This window comes from Archocentrus centrarchus, chromosome 3 (genome assembly GCF_007364275.1).
Source record: "Archocentrus centrarchus isolate MPI-CPG fArcCen1 chromosome 3, fArcCen1, whole genome shotgun sequence".
Lineage (NCBI taxonomy): Eukaryota > Metazoa > Chordata > Actinopteri > Cichliformes > Cichlidae > Archocentrus > Archocentrus centrarchus.
Genome location: NC_044348.1, coordinates 9,305,526 through 9,328,418, shown reverse-complemented (window position 1 = coordinate 9,328,418; position 22,893 = coordinate 9,305,526). Strand labels below are relative to the sequence as shown.

General features: G+C 41.1%; 1 protein-coding gene across 1 annotated transcript; it reads right to left on the bottom strand.

The window, feature by feature from the left end:
* Positions 1-1,231: 1,231 nt before the first annotated feature.
* Positions 1,232-17,741, bottom strand: rbms1a (RNA binding motif, single stranded interacting protein 1a). The gene is made up of 14 exons (XM_030726444.1): positions 17,691-17,741; positions 15,565-15,704; positions 12,995-13,053; positions 11,853-11,944; positions 10,670-10,827; positions 9,881-9,960; positions 9,636-9,736; positions 9,287-9,336; positions 9,100-9,190; positions 7,503-7,553; positions 6,609-6,710; positions 6,063-6,131; positions 5,728-5,802; positions 1,232-3,225 (listed from the first exon to the last, which is right to left on the bottom strand). The coding sequence occupies exons 1-13, from the start codon at positions 17,739-17,741 to the stop codon at positions 5,734-5,736; spliced, it is 1,113 nt and encodes a 370-aa protein (XP_030582304.1). The 3' UTR covers positions 1,232-3,225; positions 5,728-5,733.
* Between the last annotated feature and the right edge of the window lie 5,152 nt (positions 17,742-22,893).

Genomic DNA, 22,893 nt, shown 5'->3' with positions numbered 1-22,893 from the left:
TGCTGTGGATGTTCTATGTTCTCACCCCTTTTGGTTTTCTTCTTTTTAAATATCTGACAACACATTAGATACAAACAGTAACAAGTCACACGTCTTTTGGATACATGTGTGCATCTCACTAAATGCATGATACCAAATACTGTAGGAATCCTCCACTCTCTGCATCTATGCCCCAACTTTGACCTTGGTCTTTCTCAAGGGATCAGTGCCATGTGTCCCCTCAGCTGTGGGGAATTCAAAGACAGAAAGAGTGGAGGACCGGAACGAGAGGGAGAGATTTGTCTCATATGTTACGTTCAAAGGTCTGATGCCCTTACAACGGCCATTTGATTGACATGAGAGTGTGCATGAGCTACACAGAACATGTATGTATATTCCTGGTGTTGAGGGTGTGTGTGGGGATGATGGCTAATCTTGCAGTGAAGTGTGTTTGATCCGTTTGACTGGTAAGAGATGCGGGCATGGTGCCTTTATGTCTCTGGGATCAGCTGTGTTAAGTCAGAGCTTAAGAAGGGAGATCCAGCACATGAGTGAAACTTCAAAGCCTGTGTGCCTGAAATAGTACAGGAAAAGGGCTTGGGCATGAGCATACATGTAGCACTTGTTGCTAATCTGATACAGCATAAGATGGATGGATAAGTGCTGTGACTTATAGTCATCCAAGAGGAAGTCCAAGTGTGAAAAATTAGCTCTGGCTTCAAATATGCTAGACTGCTTTGGCTCTCAGCACCCTCTGCTGACAGCTAATCAGCACAGCCTCCACTCAAGGTATGTCTACAGTTATATCAATTTATTTTATTTATGATGATCTATTTACTTATCGAGCACAGGACTAGTCAGCATTGATAACTTGTGAGAGTAAAACATCTAAAAAAAAAATTGTTGTCTATCCTGTCTATAGCCTGGTTGGCTTTGGGCTATTCAATTCTAAGGTAAAGACATTACAACAATTACAGAGAAAACCCAACAGTCACAAAAAATGACCCCCTATGAGCCAACACTTGACAGTAGGAAGGAAAAACTGCCTTTTAAACAGTAAGAAGCCTCCAGCAGAACCAGGCTCGGGGAGGAGCAGCCATCTGCTGCGACCGGTTGGGGCTGAGGGGGGAGAGAGAGGACAAAAAGGAATGCTGTGGAAGAGAGCCAGATAATAATAATAATAATTAATGATTAGACATGAGACATGAAATAATGCATGAGGTTTATTAGTCAATTAAAGAGACTGGACTCATTTCTGAAAAAGAAAAGAGCATTTTATTCAGCACTGGTTTTGTTTCAAGGAGAGAGCAAGGGGAAAATTGAGAATTGGTAGAAGGTGGTAGGTGGAAGCAATGATTTTTTTTTCCTTTTTTCTTTCTTTCATTTTTTGTACAGGTTTTTTTTTTTTTTTTTTCCTAGCAACCAGTTCAGTAAGGGAAAGTACACTCAGGTAAGGCCTGGCTGTATTTTTCTATGTTGAGCATTTAATGGTTCAGTACTACTGACTGGGGAGATGAACGGTGACCATACATCTTTTACCATTTCTCTTGTCTCAGAGTAGTGTCGAGGTAATACATCGTAAATGTTCAGAAGAAAAGCTAAGCAAACAATAAAACTTTTCACTTTTGGCCCTGAATGTATATAATTTACAAGTTGTATTCTTAAGAAACACATACCATCAGCCATGTGATTTCAAGTTCCATCAAATATTCATGAAATACCACTTTTTTTCTCGTTTTTCACACATGATTGTTGCATATATTTTTGCACAAGGCAAGGCAAGATTTGGGTTCTTTTTTCCACTCATCCAAATAGCTTGGCATGTACACTGTTAAACTGAAACTAACCAAATAATTGTAATGTTCAATTTGGAGAGGAAAACAGAAACGTGAGTCGGGTAAGATCTGTCAAAGGCAGAGGAATACACCAAATGCATGTAGCGTGCATTTCATTTGCTTCGAGCACACAGTAAGCCATCTAATTTACAGAGAAGCCAGTATTTGTCTTACTTTTAAAAGGGGCATCGCAACTGAACAACACTCATAATGTTTAGAAAAAGTAAAGTCAGAACAGAAGCAGCGACAAATACGGATAGAAAATAAAAAATAAAGCACAATGTTTCTCTTTGAAGATCAGGGAGAGTAATGCTGCATGTGGGAGAAAAACGCTAGAAGTCCTGTTCAGCCAGCTCCTGAGCGTGGCTTCTGTTCCCCTTTGTCCACGCTGGTGAAAATGGGGCTTTACCTGCAAACCCCACTGCACATCAGCGGACGCTAGCAGAACCATGAGGTAGATTACAGGTCAGAGTGACCACAAGAGAAACAAAAACCCTCCTAAATGATGCCCATTGGGTGAGATACATGAAATTTCATAAAAGTACAGCTCTCTTTCATATCATGTCATGAATTTAAAACAAAAAAAAAAAAAAAAAAAAGGAAAGAGGAATATAAGGATTTACCTTGCTCTGAGTTTGTCACTGTTCTCATTTCTCAGTATTGCCACGGGACTCTCGTTTTCTTTATTGCTACCAGACGACTAGATAGCGCAACACTCAATGGAAATCCTCATGATTCCACACACACGTTTGATCAATCCAATAAGAAATGTGACACCTGATCAAGTTTGATGAAACAAGGTGGGAGAATGTTTGATATCACATAAGGAAGGCACCTTTTCCAATAGCAAATTCCTAATGAAATGGTCACTTGTATCAGCTGTCAAGTGCAGTTTTTTGAGCTGTGGCAACTTTAAAAAAAAAAAAAAAAAAACACATTAAAGTTCAGTGCAAACGAGGTCTGCAAGGTTTTGTCCATATACCACAAATAAAGTAACTATAAAATCATATAAACCTTGAAGGGGAGGGGGGGTGGTGGTCAATATCTCCATCTCATGCATTTATTATTACATCATACTTGAATGGGGAAGGCAGGGTGAAGGGGCAAAGGTGGGAATGGGGGTGGGGTGGGAAGAGTCATCTGGCAAGTGTTTGAGAATCCTTGAAAAAGAGGAAAAAAAGAACAGCATTTTTTTTAATCAAAATAAATTTTCTTTTCTTTTTTTTTTTTTCCTGTGACTCGTCAACTGCTTGAGTCCGTTTACACTGTCCTCATTTTAAACTACAAATGTTGGGGCTGTGCAAAAAAAGTTCATGTTTCTGGTCCAATCAGAGCAGACGGAGACTGTTTTCCCTGTGATGTCATCAGCAACTTCCCACCTGCCAACTGGCTCACAAAGCAGGAATGTGGCCTGAAAGACACAGAAAGCAGAAACAGTGATATATGTATAAAACTTGTTTTTACTTAATAATGGCACTAGGCCATGGAAATCTAATTAATTATTGATATCAGGTTTTTATTGGACTTGTATAAAGCTTTCCTCCACTCAAAAATGTCCTTCACAGTGTAATACTGTCAGCTGTTTGGTTGCCATCGCATTCTTATTTTAGTGCTCCTGCTGCAAACTCCATAAAGAGTTCATTATTGTAAATCTGCACTCACTTATGTGTTCAGCCTGTTCAACAGCCTGGTAATGCAAATATCTAATCAACCAATCACATGGCAGCAATGTAGTGCATTAGACACACAGACAGAACAAACAAAATTGCTGAAATGGAGAAATGCAAAATGATACTTGTGAAACTATATGCATCAGAAAACAGACAAAGAAAATATATATACAATCTGAGAACACAGCACTGACTAAAGTATAGTCCAGTGAAGTCATGCTACATACATTCAGCAGCCATTTTATTAGGTACACCAGATCAACTGATCATTACGCAATTATCTAATCAGTCAATTACAGGTCAGTAATTCAAAGCATTTAGGCATGTAGACATGGTTAAGACAGCCTGCTGAAGTTCAGACTGAGCATCAGGAAGTAAGGTTAGCGAAAGTGACATGGTTGTTGGTCTGACTGTTTCAGAAACTGCTGACCTACTGGGATTTTCCCACACAACGATCTCTAGGGTTTACAGAGAATGGATCGAAATAGAGAAAATATTCAGTGCGCAGCAGTTTTCTGGGTGAAAATGCCTTGTTGACATCAGACGTCAGCAGAGAATGGCCAGACTCCTTTCTGCTGATAGGAAGGTAATAGTAACTCAATCAACCACTCATTCCAAATAAGGTATGCAGAAGAGCATCTGTGAAAGCTCAACCCATCAGACCTTGAAGCAGATAGGCTACATCAGCAGAAGACCACACTGGGTGTGGTCTGTCTGTCTGTCTATCTGTCTGTCTATCCTTCCACTTATCCAATTCAGGGTCACGGGGAGCCAATCCCAGCTGTCATACAGATTTGATAAAAAGTTCAAAGTAATTTGATTGAAAACACTAATGCAATGCTGAGCACTACTCAGGAAAGTGAGCGATCTAGAGTTGTAACTGACAAAAGTACAAACTGTTCTGATGAGTTGTGAGATTCAAGTGAGAAATGCATCGACACAGTAACAAATATCTTTAGTAGTGAAGCATGTGTAGAAACAACAGCAGCGTGTACAAAAACAATGAGAAAGGCTGATGTGGGTGACGAAATGCGTTACTGATTTGAGAACTGAATTAAGAGTAGCGAGGATGACTTCTCTGCTGTGAGAATTGCGTCAATTGATCAAGAAAAACAGTAACACTTTTGATTCTACATTAGGCCACATTATTGCAGCACTACTTCCAAAGTCAGTAAGGTTTTTATTAAAAAAAAAAAAATTTAGATTTTATATATATATATATATATATATATATATATATATATATATATATATATATATATATAAATAAAATGACACTGGTTTGATGAATCTCAGATTTCTATTGTGATAGTCAGACAGTAGGGTCAGAATTTGGCATAAACAACATGAAAGAATGGCTCCATCCTGCCTGATATCAACAGTTCAGTTTGCTGCAGGTGGTGTAATGGTGTGGGGAATATTTTCTTGGCACACTTAGTACCTTAGTAGAACACCATGTAAATGCCACAGCCTACCTGAGTATTGTTGCTGACCACGTCTCTTTATAACCACAGTGTACCCATCTTCTGATAGCTGCTTCCAGCGGGACAACACCCCATGTCACAAAGCTCAAATCATCTTAATCTGATTTCTTGAACCTGACAACGAGTTCACTGTACTCAAATGACCTCCACAGGCACCAGATCTCAATCTTCTCCACCACTTGCACAGCACTTACAGATTTTAACAACAATCCTGAACGCTGCCTGGATGCAATTAATTGCTAGAGAAGTCTTGGTCATGGTGTCCCATTGCGAGATAAACCATAGCATCACACAAACAACTATCAAAGGCTAAATGCAACACAACTCAAACATATACATTCCCACAAGTCTTTAATCCAAGTCAATCTCAGGTCAATGCTATATTTTCACCTATGCTTTCAGTACTTTTTGACCGTGTGCTAAATGAGTCGATGGGACCTGATTCAACATGCCTTTGCTCAGATGAGTTATATGTGCACTTACGCGGCCGCGTAAGGCCCAACTCTTCGCTTAATAAAAGAAACTACTGTAACAGACCAGAAGATTATATAGTAGCTCATATAAGCATTTAGAGTATTCAGCTGTATTCACAAAGAACAGCTCTGCACAAAAATTCTGTATTACTACAGAAATTCATCCAGGTGTTTTATTAGAATGTCAACTTAACTTGACTGTTATGTGTCAGTAAAGTTGCTGAAGGAAACACTAAAGTTGCTGGGATTTATGTACGAGGGATTTCACTCAGAAACCAAAGCATACCTGCATCTACTTGCTGAGTTGACTGTAAGGAGACGAGTTGTTGGAGGAATCCACTTGCTGCGGCGTGCTATTTTCCTGAAAAGCAAAACAGAATCCCACATTTAGAATCTGATAATAACTATCCTCACCGTGAGTGCACTGAGATAATTGATAGTTTTAGAGGACAAGCACATAAAAAAAAACCAAAAAAAAAAAAAAAACCGACTCAGGCCCTCACGAATGAAAGATGACTGGACTGGCTGTTGTATTATTATTTCTTTTTTGTATTAAGACACATCACACTTAGAAGGTAGAAGCTGAACATTTTAAACGAAAAGCTGAATAAGACAACCTACCGCTGCTGCCTGCATGGGAGGATACTGAGGCATGTAAGCTCCCTGGACACCGGGGCTGGCCGTGATATACTGAAAGATAAAATAAATAAATAAATAACTGAATGGTATATTACATACAGAAAGCATAGCATTTAGTAGTTCGTGTTGCTTGTCGTGTGGTGTGCAAATATGAACGAAGATATAAATGTAACTTCCTGAACATGACCTCAAAGAGCAACAAATAAAATATCCCACTGGCTGGTTTTATTAACAGAACCTTATTTGCAATGATGACACAAACACACACGAGCACACACACAGACTCACAGTGTGGAAATACCAGCTGTACTGCAGCAGCCCGTAATGACCAAAAATAAAGATTTTCCCACCAATTCACAGATATGTGCAAAGTGTCATGATCACAGATATAATATCTGTTTAATGATGCCACAGATTTCGTTTTGATGGTGCTGTGTGTGTGTGTGTGTGTGTGTGTGTGTGTGTGTGTGTGTGAGTGAGAGAGAGAAAGAGAGAGAGAGATGGAGGATCTCCCAGAATTCCACTCACCGGTCCAGTGTTTCCCAGTGACAGCTGGCCCATCTGCTGAGTGATCATGGCTGTTGGGTGCAGTGACATGGAGGGATCCACAGAGGGAGACATCACAGCGGCCTGTAATACAAGGCGGCTCAGTTTGTTCCTCACATCACATGAGTTAAGTCATTCTAATAAAAACACAAGCTCCACACAGGCCAGCAGTGACTGGTATAAAAACAACAAGTATTACTCTAACGTGTGTGTGTATGTGGGTCAGCACGGACCAGAAAGCTTAGCTGGGGAAAAAGCGAGCCTTTTTTCAAAATGTAGCAGTAACTGTGAAAATGTAGCGGTTTAAGGTAAAAAATAAAGTAGTGTATATTCTGAATACTGTCTTCTATGCTCCCACATTATGCAAAAAGTGTGGCGTTGCCAGCTCTAGCTAGTTTTCAGATGGAGCTTTGCTTTAAACATGATGCCTTCAGGGAATAGACCATTTCCTAACAAAAAAATGGGGGAGGGGGCAGATCAGCAGAGACACTTGTTCCACTGGAAACCATCTGTTGGAAGAGTCAAAGAGTCACAAGACTGTCTCTGCTTCAGGCATTTCCTGCTGGATCCAGAAAGGGGGGGGCAGTGGCTGGAAGCCTCTTTAGTTGTTCCATTTCTCTTTCATACACAGTCCAACACACATATACACACTTAAAATACGCAGCAGCTATTTCCCAGAACTTGTCTCAGCTTGGTCCTTCTCATGTATTTGGGGAAGTTTTGTTGCTGGACTGACTGTGTCAGCAGAACAGGAGGAATAAAGGGACACTGCAAGCGGCTATAAGCTCAGAGGTTTAGCTGCAGTGGCACCACACACCCATTTCCTGTAGACAGAATACAATGCGGCGTATAAAGCTGCTGCAGCGGCTGACTTACCGGGTGTTGCATGATGTACGGTTGATGCGCAACCCAAGAATGACTCTGGACCTAATGAAGAGTGAGACAGAGAGGGAGAGGCAGAATGAGAGACAGATGCAAAGAAAGAATGAAACAAATTTGTGGACTCTTTGCATGATTCACAGTTCAAAAATGATCCATATTTATCTCACATGTCGCCTTGCTGCAGCCACTTTCTACTGACTGGCTGTCCCTCACAAACAGAACAGCAGGTGAGCGGGGCTTTGCACCCACTGCCAGAGCTGCGTGCCCAAAATGACCATATGAAGGATATCTCCTCTCAATGACATCACAAAGATCCAAGAATAGAAAATACTGTCTGAAGTCTGAGCTTTTGGCTCACAGGGATTACTTGTACATATACTGGCCTCGTTATTAGAAACGTCTGGTTTGCTTCTCTTGATATGGCACTAAGCACCTCAATGGCTTCATAACTCCAGTTGTACCTTTTGTACTGAGGTTAAGCATCTCTGTTAAGGATTTCAGGAACCCTCTTTCACCTCCCAACATTATCCCCAGCTCATTTTTTTATGTTACTAACAATCTGCCTCCTTCTGTTGAGCTGCTCCGTGGTTCTCCGGAAAGCCCCAGGAAATTTGAAAAAGATTTGTTGTTGTCATCTTTTATGAGCCTACGGTGTTTTGTTGTTGTTGTGCGGATTATTGGAATCAACTGCCTTTCTTGTCTAACTGGAAAAGTTAGCCCGTTAGATGATTATCACTTGAATTTGGTATAAAAAATTATACAGAAAAACTCAGATCATACTACTTAAGTGTCAGGTCAATGATCAAGTCTGCAACTGTTGCAAAAGTAAAGGTATTTTTCTTGGACACACTTGAGGAAACTGTTGGAGTTCATACTTAGCTCCTCATATGATCAGAGTAGGTAGGTGACTAAGTGGGTCTTAAAATCCTAAACATCTTGTGAATTTATCTGCAACCATCTGGCAGAGGACTAATCAACCCCGCTTAAAAAACGAAACAAAAAAAAAAAAACCTGATTTATTCCTCCTGTGTGCAAGTGAATTTCAAGTGACACATCCTTTCAGTGGTTTACAGTGTTTCCACAGCACAGAAAGTAGCATGAGCAACAGTAAGGAAGAATTTAGAATTCAGAGAAACCATGACTCAGAGATGATGGCTGTGCCTGCTCAAATGATGAGTTTATTCCTACCAACTACTGAGCTTACTGTCAGATAACACGATCCCTGGTTGACCAAGCTGTTCACACACTAAAAATGTAAAACCACATGGAGCTGCCAGCAGCCCAGGGAAGCTTTAACACTATTCTTACACGGATAGCACCTGCACAGCCCACACATCAATCCATCCATTTTCATTTTCTTAACTGATTCAGAGTTGCGGGGGTTGGAGAGCTGGAGCTTATCCTGGCTAACATTGGCCAAGAGGCGGGGTACGCGGTGAATAGGTTGCCAGTGTAAGTTGCACACACAACCAAAAATATCCACTAACCCACACACCATAACCTCTGATGTAAAATACAGGGGAGGAGACAAGCAGTGAGAGAGAAATTTTGTTCTTGGAAATGTTTTTCATGGCCCATTAAAGGGCAGTACCTGGTAAGCAGAGACCGGAGACATGTACGGAGGCATTGTGGGCTGCACAGTCATTATCCTGTTGGTTACTGGATAAGGAGAAGCGTAGTACCTAGGAAACAGACAGTATTCCACAAAGCTCAGGAATTATGATGCTAGTAAAATGTAAAATTAGGGCATGACTTGCTACAACCAGAAAACAACTTACCCATTCTGTATAGCTGCTGAGGAGGGGTCATAAGTGAGAGTCATTGCCCCCTAAGTAAAGGAAACACACAATAAGGTAGGATTCTATAATCGAACTCTTCTCAGTGCTCTATCATAACAGCTGAAAATGATATGAAATAATAATCATTGTTTTAGAGGTGAATAATCTTGTGTTTGAAATATTACCCTTTCATTTTCTTTTTAACTGCAAGGCACAACAGACCCACAATTATTAAAACAACTATTTAAAGACTTGAAGATTGGATTCTAAATAATAAAAACTCATCTTAATAGAAACAGCACGATTGGCCACGAGGTTACATGCACGCGAGATAGATGATAATACGTACTAGTCTTAGATCCGCTGCCTGTCCATTGGGAACAAATCCGCCTTGAGCGTGTTTCTTCCTTTGACTGTCTGCAAACTTACACAGCAAGGGCTGAGAGGGTGCTGAGGGGGACAGGATACAAAAAAAAAAAAAAAAAAAAAAAAAAACATGTTAAGAATTACTCAACAATCTCAACTATTATTCATCACCGCCTCCACGGTTTTCATCTGAGGGAAAGTGTACAGAAAGGTGAAACTCTTTCCTACCCAGAGCTCCAGAAGCTGTCTTGATAAACTTCCCATTGAAATGGGAGATGACTGCATTGCACTGCTCTGTTGTGTCCATCCTGACGGCAGAGAGGATAAAAAAAACCACAGTGACTCATCATCAAGCGACCAGCTACAGCGAGATCTTCTTTAACGCAGCCGTGGTGTTAGGCATGACTGGAATTACTCTGATTCTCATTTTTGTGACAACAACCACTGCGCTGGGGCTGTGCGTATATGAAGTGAAACAGGAGCCAGTATAGGCTATCTCAGGTTATCAGCGGCGAGTCTGTAACACCAGTTTCTGGAGGAACATGTTTGGAAGATCATGGGTGGACTAAAGGAAAAAAAAAAAAAAAAAAAAAAAAAAAAAAGACCACACAAATGCTGCCTACATACTTTACATTTACTATGACAGAGATACTGATAGCAGTGTTAATGCAAAAGCATGTCTTATTCAGACAACAGGCCATATTGACTCAATTTAATAATTCTGAGGGTAGAACGCAGGCTTGTTTGCTCTACGCTGCAATAAAGCCGAAACTCGAGTGAGCTATCGTGTCACATAACGTCAAAAGCAGTAATTTGCTGCTAATTTTATGTTTAATAAAGAAAGGCAGATTATTCTGCTTGGACAGAGGCTGCGCAGTGCTGCTGCCATTTTATAACGCAATTTATCATCACAGGTTTGCTGAGGGTTTATTCTGCAGCTGCTTGAATAGTGATCAGACAGAAAAAAAAAAAGAAAAAGAGAGAGGAAGCTCTTTCTGTGAATCCCCTGTGACAGACCTGGCAAAGCCCACACCTCGGCTGTTGCCGCTGTAGTCCCGTAGGATCCGCGTGGAGACGACCTGACCGAAGGGCTGCAGAATGTTCTCCAACTCCTTCTCATCCACAGAGAGAGGCAGGTTGGAAATGTACAGATTTGTGGGGTCCTGTTCCTGCTGCTGCTCGCATAAAAAGGAGACAGAAAAGAAGAAGTGCACTAAACGCCACTCATCCTTTAGTATGATGCCACAGTCAAATAAAATAAACACCCACAAAGGCAGTGTTGTGCTATTTCACCACTGACAAATGAATGCAAGGCAAAAAAATGATTTTCTCTGCATGAAACTTGCTTGTGCAGATCAGTGTGGTTAATGGCCAGAGGAACATTTGGTTAAACAAGCTCCCCTGCGCGTACACACACACACACACACACACACACACACACACACACACACACACACACACGCACACGCAGTGAAACACACTTCATCTGTACTGTGCAGCAGCTCAGCGCCTCCACAGTCTTCCCTAGAAACAGCAGGAGAGCAGCGTAGCCTAGCTACCACAACACACAAACTGTGTTCAGCCATGTTTGCTCCAAACAAAGCAGCTACATGCAGGTCTCCAGTGAGCCTCCGCTCGCCAGGGAACTCTCACCCATGAATTCAATCACACCCAGCATGCATGTGAAAGGGAAAAAGGACTGAAAGACATTTGATGGTGCCCACTATGAGAAAAATCACAGCTGTTATGAAGAAATATCCTTGCGTGCTTTCCTTTCAATTAGCCACAGAGGACTGAGAATGCTTCAGAGCAAAAGTGCTGCTGTCATAGAGCTGTGCTGCAGATTTCAGTATGTATGAACAGCAGCTGCTAAATACCCAATAACAGTAATGATCCTGGTAAAAGTCTGTACAGTATATAAAGGATGGTGTGTTAGCGTATGAGCTGCTAGACCCGTGCGTAATGTATTGCAGTGGCTGACAGGTTATTTGGCACAGAGAGATGTGACATCTGGTTTCTACAGTGAAAGTAAATGGGGGAACAGCAGCTTGTCAGCTGAGGTCATGTGACTGGTCTAATGTCATTCTGCAACACACACTGGACACGAGCATGCACACTTTAAAAGAGCCCAACCCCAAAGAGATGTTTGCAAGCATAACAAATACGCACAGACACGCACACATGCATGTACCAAACTCACCTTGGCCATCTGGGCCTGTATGCCGCTGGTTTTCAGAGCATGCACTGCTTTTAAAGCAGCTGCTGGGCTGTCAAAGTCCACAAAGCCGTAACCTGGAGTTTGCAGAACGGTATTTATATGAGCAGCCTTTAAGTAATAACCACATGCATCCATATTTTTGTCAAGATTTGTCAAGATGGGAGATATATATTAAAAAATATTGCTTATTCCTGTGAATATAACAAGATATTTTATATGTTGATTTTTAACCCGAGAAATGTGAGTTTTGAAACACTTTCACAGTCCTGTAGGTGAAAATCACCTGTTAGTGTTCTAGGGTTAAAGGGTTAAAATCTTGTACTTGAGATGTATGGGAAATATTTTAAAGGAACAATTTGGAGAAATCTGCTTAGTCATTTCCTTTCTCAGTGTTAGACCAAAAGATTGATAACACTAAGATCGGTGAGTGAGTAAGCTCAGCTGACAATAAGCACTGAAAACTGCACTTGGGTTTGTTGAAAGATAAACCAGATGATAAACCAGTTTATCAGTACCTCACCCATTAACATATTATATATAATTATTCTGTGCAAGGTTTTAGCTGCCCTTCCTTAAGATTTAAGTGAAAATGCTGAACTGTTCCTTTAAACCAGTATCTGTCTCACCCACATTCTATGCATGCCTCTTCACCACTTTCTAGAGCATACTAGCACTGTTAAAAAACATTTGTAAAAATACAGTACAGTGTATTCTTTCAAAATTAAGTAATTTCCCATATTATTATTTTTAACTATTTATCATTTACAGAAACTTCCTAAAAAAAAACAAAAACAAAAACAGTAGTTTCTGTTTTTTTTACAGTTTTTTTTTTTTTTTTTTTTTTTTACAGTGAGTGTTCTACATTTTCACCTGCGATGTCACACAACAACACGTGTTTGACAAAATTATAAACCAGACACATTAAAGTATAAATTATTCACACACACTGTGGCAATGATAGGGGCCTGGGAAGTATGGAAGTTCAAAAGTGGTGTTTTTAGAAAGTGTCATCATATAATCAAAACTGTTAATGTATTAGGTTATTCTCTATACTTAATTTAAAGTTAAATTCTTAAATATACCTTAGTATATTTTGGCAGCTTGCACTTAATGATCTTACTGACCTTTACATTTGTTGGTTGTCTTGTCCAGGATTGCCTTTGCAGACTGAATCTTTCCATACCTGCGTGCACAAAAAATGTAGACTACTGTCAAAGGTAACAATAAATCAACAAGTGAGACTGGTGATATTATTGCCTTGGACTTCTCTTTATGTATTATTTAGAGAAATCTTTACACTTACAGCCTTCATTCATCTTTGCAGTGAGATTAAAAAAGCACAAGCAGAAAAAAAAAAAAAAACAGTTGACAGCACTAACAAAAATGGAGACAACTAATTTTGGAGGTACTAACACGTGTACCTGGTTTCAGTTTATATGCTTCGGGCTTTGCTGTATCTCTGACTTTAAAATTAAGTTGAACTGTGACACAAACTGTAAGCTTCTCTACCCGCATGCCATCTGCATTCAATGCCTAGCTTACATCACCATTCAGACCTTGTTGCTATGAAAAGCACTTTCATTTCTGCTTTGTGCTGCCAAACACCACTGGGAACATGAACAAAACACAAGCAAACATGACACAATCAGCTGCTGTTGCTGCTGCTGCTGGTTGCACGAGTGGACGCCCTTTTCCATACGCTTGTGAATCAGAAGGAAAGAGACGAGACAAAACTGCACTAATTATGGCAACAACCACAATGACCTCTCTGAGTGAAGTCTGTGCTATCAGCATGTATCAAGCATTCCCACTTGTTGAGCTACACGAGTGTTTCACAATCTGCCTCACATACCAAAGTTGAGCTATTATCTGTGTGTGTGTCTGTTTAGGGGTATGGTGGTTTGCACCTTTTATGCGGACACTGTGGTTAAACCAGCATGAGTTTTGAGTGTCAGCATTGATGTACTTTGTACTTAAAGAGCAGGGTAACATTTCTTCATAACTATTAAATCATTTAAATGCCATTTATTCACAAATAGTTGAAATAGTTTTTTATTTTTTAACCGCTCTCATAGCTGCACCAAGCCAAAAACTACAGTTCTGACCGCTAGGCTGATAGGCTTCACTTAAGCTAATTCAGATCCAAAGAACTGGACCTTGTGACTGTGTATGTAGTGTTGGTGCCTTTTGGAGCAAGTGTACTGAAATTATGGTGAGTGAATTTTTTTATTTATTTTTTTTTATTTCTAAGTTACCAAGCACTAATGAGCAAAAATGCTATCTGTATCTATGGATGTAGCTTGCTAACCACACTATAATTTATCACCCAACCCTCTTGCCCAAATATAGTCACTTCTGGCTTAAAAAAAAACTAAGAGCCATAATATCAAAAACAGGAGTCCACAAATCAAGGGGTGGTGTTACAATGTTTACATCCATCAGTTCGTCTGCTTAGCTTTCTATAGCGCAAAGAATAAAAACAGGGAAATGTTCCTACCCAAGGGAACACAATATGCCTCATGTCAGCCCTTTAAATCTCACTAAATAGCTTTAAAAGCTTAAATACAACAATTTCATGCTGTGCTTCAATTTTTTTTCTGTTTTTTGTGCTAAGACACGCTGACCATCACGTGACTATAGAGATTTTGCAGTTGCGAGATGCTAACTTGTCCACCATTTTGAACATGTGACAATCATGGTGACAATGAAAGCTTAAGTGAATAAGACCCCAGATAGGCCTAGAGACTGGTCTGCAACTATCTGACAACAATTCGTTGCCCGGGAAAAATCACGTCACCTGTATATTGCATGTATATTGTACATATATTGTATATATTGTATACGCTGACTTGTCTACAAACACTTGCTAGCTACTCTCGGGATGGTTGTGAAACTGTGAAAAGTGTGACACAAACTGGAAATAGAAAGATTGCACCTTTTGAAATGTGTTGGCTGCAGTGCTGAGGTGAACTTTCAGCACCTTCTTTGTGACCGATTTCACCTACTGACAGCCAGCAACCACTAGCAACCACTTGCTAACCAATTTGGGAATACAGATTTTTCCCTTGTGGCGTCCAGTATGAGAGACAACTCTTAAGCAATGGAGCTAGCTTCCAGGCCTGAAAAGTGAACTTAAGAAAACCTTGTATTCATTTTAATAGTAAGCAGGGGCAACTCCTGTGGTTGCAAAACCACTTCTATCTGTATAGAAGTCTATGGAAATGAGGCCCTCAGACTGGGACCTCAGTAACGCTTTCCTGATGTGGCTGTGGGATCAATCATTACCTTCAGGTCATACTGAATGAAAGATTGAATTCATGTTGTAACTTAAAACACCATCATGGTGAAAACGCTCAGCTCAAGGCCCGATGGCAGGACTTCACGCAGCCCACACATTGGGAATCACTTACAAGAAATAAATAACTTTTAATTTTCAATTTTGTAAATTACTTCAAAACTGCCATAAACTATTTATATTTTCATTTTTCTGGACTTTTTTTTTTAATGTTGTCTCAATGAAAATTTAATTTTATAAACTGTTGAGCTGCAGACTGATGTTAGGCTGCTATGTGATTTTTTTTTTTTTTCCAGGGCTATTATTGACCCCTGTTTATTAGCAAACAAGTACATTAAGTGACAAAACCCTACTTTGCACAGTCACAAGTGTTCATACTGTATGTGTGCGTGTACCCACTGGTGACAGAGTTTGATCAGGTCCAGGTCTGTAGTGGCAGGAGGCAGCCCACGGATGTAAAGGTTAGTTTTGCTGAGCTGCTCCAGGCCTGTGCTGCTGCTGCTGTTGCTGCTGGGACTGGACGGAGTCATGGGGTAGGACTGCACACAGGAAACACACTGTTAAGAAGTGTATGGCAGCTGGATAATGTAATTTAAACCCAGTTCAAGAGTGATCGCAAGAACATTTCATCTGTGTGAAAAACAGACAGGGAAAAGGCTGGCTACACTATTCCATGCTGTACTCCTCTAACAATAACAGGAACTACTCATCAAAGATCTGCGTTTCAATCGGTTTTCTACAGTGTGACATGCCTGACACCACGACAGGGTCCGCTGGTAGTAGAAGAAGAACTCAAGTATTGGACTGAAGTGCAGCTTTGAGCTACTATTAGGTTATCTGCCGGTACATTCGTATGCCGCTCACATTCATTTTAAAGAAAACAACATCCTAAGCATTTGTTGAGTGATATTCTATGTTACTAATTAATTATCCAGTCGTGCATACAGGTACCTAAACCAATGACAGTGACGGATTACAGTAATTATATGCAGTGACAGCACTCTGGAATGGAGCATTCCTGCATCATGAATACATTTTTATAATAATTTTGTACTTTTACTAACTTCCATCCGTGCATCCATGTTCTTAAATTTCTTATCTGACCTCGTGTTTCAGGGGAACATTTCATATTCTTACACTGAGTAAAAGGTTTGCCCTTTAATCCTCTAGTTGTAAAAAATTTTTACCCATTCTTTTGCATTCCCGAAGGTGAGCCTCCACATCTTGCATCCTGCTGTAGTACTCATCAGAAAGAAACTTAGATTGTTTTCTTACTCATGCACCAAACCACACCATACTTCCCTGCAAAGCATTTCCTTCCTTTTACTCATTCATTAAAATCACCCCCCCCCCCCCCCCCCCCACTCCCCCTTAAACAGTCACCCCAAACCCTATCCAGATCAGATCAAAGACAAAGCCTGGCAAAATAACACCATCTGTCCATAACCGAAGGACAATCCACATTTTAGGAGCCAAAACTGTGCATAAGGACCCAACAGAGCCAACCAGAGCTAAATGTTCATAGCAGGTATTTTTCTTTTACAGATGAAGACCTGATTGCTGTGGCAGGAACATCTGTTAAGTCTCTCATGTGTTCAAGTAGAGGCCTTACATTTTTGTTGGCATGCAATTACCAAGCTTAACTTTTTTTTTTAAAAAAGCCCATCAAAGCTTCTCATCTCCATTAGAGGGCAGCTATGGTATATTTTACACGGAGAGGCCTCTTATAGCTGATTAAACCCCTACTACTCATTCTTCCCTGAAGGGATTCATAGGGGACCGGTTTCAGATTCCCGTCCTCAAAGTAACGAACAGTACCTTCTGATGAATATATATTACAGAAAACTGAACCCTCGCTCCACCTTATCTGAGGCAGGATTCAGGTTTCCGTCGGCAGCAGAGGTTAAAATACCCGCTGCCTCTCTCATTCCATCTTCCATCTGAATCAGACGGAGTGATTGGAAAATCACAGGGGCACGGCCTTCATTCAGACCAGCTCTCCTCTTCACCTGAGAGGTCAAAATGAAGAATGCAGGCAGGCTGCATAGTTCACTCTAGCACACTGACATTCATCCCAGCTCTCGCTCTCTCTCTCCGGATCCAACCAGAATGCATTAACCTATAAAATGGACTACAACCGTCATGCACATTGACCAGAGTTGCCTAGCAAGGTTATACGGACGTAATAATTAAACCGATTGTACAGCTATAGATCAGATCGGTAGCAGCCGATTTAAAAAAAAAAAAAATTCTCCAGCTTATCAGAAATTCCCCTCTGACAAGTGCTGAGAACAGAGGATCTGCTTTCCAAATGGGGTTTAACTATGATTACCAAGATGTGGTACGAAGGGATATATTCCATGGGAAATCCTGGAATGGCTTTCCAATGTCATGTGCTATTTTTTTTTTCTTTCGTTTTCTTCTTTCCAAGTGTTACATATAAAAAAGTAGGAACATAGAAAAAACCCGATGTGTGCATATGTGTGTGTGTGTGTGTGTGTGTGTGTGTGTGTGTTTTGGCCTACCTGCTTACGATTGGCTGTCTTCGGCGGGTTGCCCGTGTTTGCAAAGATCATCCTGGAGGTTACAGATGGATTTTACTTCTGCTCCCCCCCTCCCAAAAAAAAAAAAAAAAAAAATCGACGAGGCTTGTCCACTACAGAGACGAAATCCGAGCGGGGATCAGGAGCGTATCAAACAGCCAGTCGCTTTATAACATCCGCATAATGAACGGGCTTCTTAACAGTTTAAAAATAAGCCTCAGTCCCGCATAGGTACTCTGGTACATCTATACAGTCAGATGCACTCCAGGCGACGGACCAACCCTCCGGTCCAGTTCATTGATCTACGACGTCCTGCTGCAGACCGCTCGGCAGTCCCACCTACTATAGACTAAACCATCTCCGCCTCTGCAGGGTGTTTGAGATCAAATAAACTGCGTGACCGCCTCCTAAAAGCTCGCACCGGCGGTTTGCTTATTGCGATAAAGGGACGTCTGGTGTCTGTGGCTCGGTTTAAATTCAGATACAAAGTGCTTTTGGGTTTGATTTGGAGGCGCACAATCAGTTGGGCTGAACCCTCGCCGCCTTTCATGTTGTTGTCGTCCGCACATACCAAGCATTCTTCACCCCCACCTCCTCCAACCACACACACAGATGCGCACACACACCCTCTTCCTCTTTGTACCCTTCCCCCCCGTCCAACATAGGCTCGTACATGTCACAGAGTCAGGATGCAATGAAATATAAGCACCCGCCACTGGCCCTGGACAGGAGGTCACAGTCTCCCTGTAAGCCAAAAAAAAAAAATGTGGGAGAGAGACAAGCACAAAGAAGAAATACAAAAAATAAAAAAATACTACAGTTTTCTGACATGCGGCCTGCACGGCTCCATGTACTTTACGTCGATAATGTCACATAATTGTAATGTAGAAAGAAAAATATTGGCTCCTTTTTCATATTGTCATCCCTGAACGCCTTTATAAGATTGATGAGTTCATGAACCGTTTGTAAAAGTGCATTCTAACGCAAGTCTCTTCACTGAATGATGGAAAAACAGGAACTACACCTTTCTAGTGTTGCTTCAGTGCATTGAAGATTTCATTTAAAGATTAAGTGGTTTAAATAACATTATAATAATAAACCTGTGATTAAAAAATAAATCTCCTTGCGCCAAGAACAGGAATTTTAGAAAGCATTCGAAGCCTGCATTTTACTGAAAATATAAGCACTAAATCATGCTAAAAAACAAAAACAAAACCAAAAAAAAAAAAAAAAAAAACACCCTGCATTTAGTCTCTGATTGTATGCAGTTCAGGTTAATTTTGAATAAAAAATTTTTCTCTACTGGGCATAAAAACTTGACCACATTTACAACATGCATTACCTTTATATTGTGTAGGGAAAAGAGTCTACAACCGTGCACAGGTCATCAGAATATTTCCAGGTCTTGAGTTTGAGCGTTTCACCGGTGCAAACATCTCAGAGCTTCAGCTTCACTTCAGTGTAGAACTGAAACAAGCTGATAGCTGAAGAGGCTGTGGAATAAAAGGATTTTTCAAACTTTAAAGCTGCTCAAGAGGGGGAAAAAATGTTAGTAGAAATATATAATAGTAAAATGTGTCACTGCATAGCTTTTTTTTTTTTAGCTTGTGTGCTAAAAACATGTGAGTATAATTGCTATTTTCCCAGCATTTGTGCCTGAAGCAATAATAGGAAAGTAATGGAGTACAAGCAAGAGCTGAAGGACAGACTTTGCATCTCAGTATGTGGTGTACATCCTAACCATTATCCACAGTTTCTTTTATGTTTCTTCACACAGATACAAGGGGACAGGGTGTCAAAGTTGTAAAAGGGAAACTACACAGACACGTGTGGCGCTTGAAGCGTTGGATCTAACTGTCAAGGTGCACACTTTGCTTTTTTTTTCTTACTTTTATCTAATTGCACTCATTTTATATTCACATACAAACATGTAAAATCTCAAAGCAGTGCTCGCCTCTAGCAGTCATCCTGCTGCAAGTCCTGCTGGAGATTTATAAAGCAGCGCTAAATCCAAATCCCATCAGGGTGCAGGGAAGCTCTTAAAGCATCAAATTTCTCTTCCTTATTTCCTCTGCTGGCAGGATTAAGGTTTCATGCTGGTTTTGAGTTACAAGCCACTTCTGATGTGACTTGAAAAGTCCAATCATTCCTATCTGAACAGTCAACTGCACCATTTGTTTTCATAAATGTGTTCCTGTACTTGTTTTCATGAAGTTGGGCCATGCTTGACTGATAAATCCAATGCATCAAATGTGCTGGATGAGGTTTTCACATAAGATGTAAACTTAGATGAATCAAATCTGTGTATGTAGCATCTGTTTGCATTAACATACCCAGTAGGTCAATTACTCTGTAGACTTTCTTTTTAGTTTGTCTGAATAATTCCTCCACATATTTTAGGCCTGACTTCTCTATGTGTTTTGAATCTCTCATACAATAATGATCAGTCTGTCTTAGGTAGAATAATCACTGTTTGAGATGGGATTCAAACTACAGTAATGAGCAATAAGCCGCCAGAAAGCCCTGAAACAACTGACTTTTGAGGCAACATTAATAATATATGTCCTACTAATTTAGCTCTGGATCCCAAAGGTCAAAAAAACCCATCATAAGGAAGTACAACCTGGTTAAGGCAGCTGAGTGTATTGAACTGTGTTGATTTAGCAGGGGGTCCTGAGGGTTTGAAGAGGGACAGACTGAGGAATGTAGATGATTATCTGCTCTTTCCACTTCCACCAAAGAATTAGGGAATTTGAAATACCCCTTGGCGCCTTCAGTGTGTCAGCTGACCCATCTAGTGTCGCAGTGAGACTAGTAACAGTGCTGGGTGAGCTCATACAAGTTGTTCTGCAGAACTGGCTCCTTTCTGGCTCAAATACAGGAAACAAACAGAGAAGCTTTTTCACAGCTCCAGTAATGGCGTGGTTTGGCTCAGTGTTTGCGGCTCCTTGGGGAGTAATGAAATGCTTGATTGCTGAAATAGGAGAAACCATGCAAACATCACGGCAGTCTTCAGTCTTATTAGTATTTATATCAAAAATGCTATTTAGACACCACTGTTTTCAGTCAAGATGACACTGAAATGAGGGATACAGGTAGTAACTGGTTGTATTCATTGAATTCAAAAATAAATGAAAAAGATTTGTGACAGCACTCATTGGATCGACTGATACTCAGAACTCAGTGAAGATTTAAGAAGGAGAGATGTAGATTTACACAAGCTGGGAAGGTCTCTTGGAGTCATTTCTAAACAACTGCAGATTCTGAGATCATCAGTTCAAACAACTGTAAATGACTACAAGTTATTCGGATGTGTCATCGCTTTGCCAAAGTCTGGAAGAAAACCCAAACTGTCACCCTCAGTTGAGAGGAAGTTGGTTAGGATGTTCAGGTACAATCCAGGAACCATCAAGGATCAAGCCTGCCATGAAATGGAAAATGCTGGAACACCACCATCACTGCCGACAGTGAAGCCAGTTTCACAACGCCGTGCGCTGCGAGGGTGCCAACCAAGAAGCCCCTGCTCCAAAATCCACACCTTAATGCTTGACTGAAATTTGCAGCTGCCCACATGAACAAGTCAAATCCCTTCTGGAGAAAAGTTTTATAGTCACACGAGACAAAGATTGAACTATCTGGCCACAACGGCAAGAGGTATGCTTGGAGGATTAAAGGTCAGACTTTCAAACCTAAGAACACTGTACCAGATGTCAAGCATGGTAGTGGTAGCATCATGCTCTGGGGCTGTTTTGCTGCCAGGGGGACCGGTACATTGCACAAAGTGGATGGAATAATGAAGAAGGAGTGCTACCTCCAAGTTTTTCAACTAATATAAGTAGATAGCCATCAGTTGGTAACAAAAAAGGTGGGGAAAGGAAAGATTTTTTAAAATAACAAAATCATAATTAATACGTTAAATGTTGTCAGAACACTGACAGACACTGATAGCCTACAGAACAGAGGTCTTCTGCCTGGAGGACTGGTGCCGGAGAACTGCTTAATGTCATCAAAACAAAGGAACTGATAGTGGACTTCAGCAAGAAGCAGCAGAGGGACTACCATCCACTTCTCATCAGTGGTGCTGAGGTGGAAACAGTGGACATTTTCAAATGCCTGGGAGTGACCATCTCATGGAACCTGTCCTGGACTCATCACATTAACATCACTGTGAAGAAGTCCAGACAGCATTGCTACCTCCTTGGGCGTTTGAGAGACTTCAAGCTCCCTCTCCAGGTGCTCAGGAACTTTACACCTGCACCACCAACAGCAGCTTGTGTGGGAGCATCACCACCTGGATGGGAAACTCCACCAAACAGGGCTTCATGGCCCTTCAGCTGAACGGACCAACAGAACCACCCTCCCCGAACTGCAGGACATTTACGCCAAGCAGTGCAGGTTAAGGGCTAAGAAGATCCTTGAACAGCCCAGCCCCCTGGACACTCTCTCTCCTCCCTGTTCCCATCAGGCCGGTGTCACTGCTGCCTGAGGACTAAGAATCAGAATCAGAATCAGAATCAGAATCTTTATTGTCATTGTACACAGAAGTTGCACAACGAAATTTAAAATGCATTCCTTTCTAGGTGCCTCAGACAATAAATAATAAAATAATAAAAATATGAGTGATAAAAATGATTACTAAAATACAGTGCACAATAGTAAATTAACAGACGAATCTAGCCCCAATACACACCAACGCACGCACACAGTCAGCACTACCACCCCACATCACTGTCCAAACCACACAGAGTTCAGTTCAATGATAGCCCTGGCATAAAAGCTGTTCCTCAGTCTGTTTGTTCTGGCCTTCATTGTCCTGAAACGTCTGCCTGATGGCAGTAGCTGAAACAAGGAGTGTCCAGGGTGTGAGGGGTCCTGGAGGATGTTCTGTGCCCTCCTCTGGCAGCGGGCATTGAACAGTTCCTGGAGGGAGGGCAGGGGACAGCCTATGATCTTTTGAGCCGTGTTGATGATTCGCTGGAGTGTTTTCCTGTCTGCTGCTGTGCAGCTGTTGAACCACACGCACAGACAGTAGGTCAGGATGCTCTCTACAGAGCAACGGTAGAAGGACACCACCAGATTCTGGGTCAGATGGTTGCTCCTAAGAACCCTCAGGAAATGCAGTCTCTGTTGGGCCTTCCTGACAATGCTGGTCGTATTGATACTCCAGGTCAAATCATCCTGCAGA

Bases quoted from the DNA above. Each gene is read 5' to 3' on its own strand.
- rbms1a (XM_030726444.1), bottom strand. From the start codon at position 17,741: ATGATCTTTGCAAACACGGGCAACCCGCCGAAGACAGCCAATCGTAAG. The intron at 9,337-9,635 runs GTACGTATTATC...TCCTTTACTTAG, and splicing joins AGGCAGCGGATCTAAGACTA to GGGGCAATGACTCTCACTTA. The intron at 5,803-6,062 runs GTAGGTTGTCTT...TTTGCTTTTCAG, and splicing joins CTCCCATGCAGGCAGCAGCG to GAAAATAGCACGCCGCAGCA.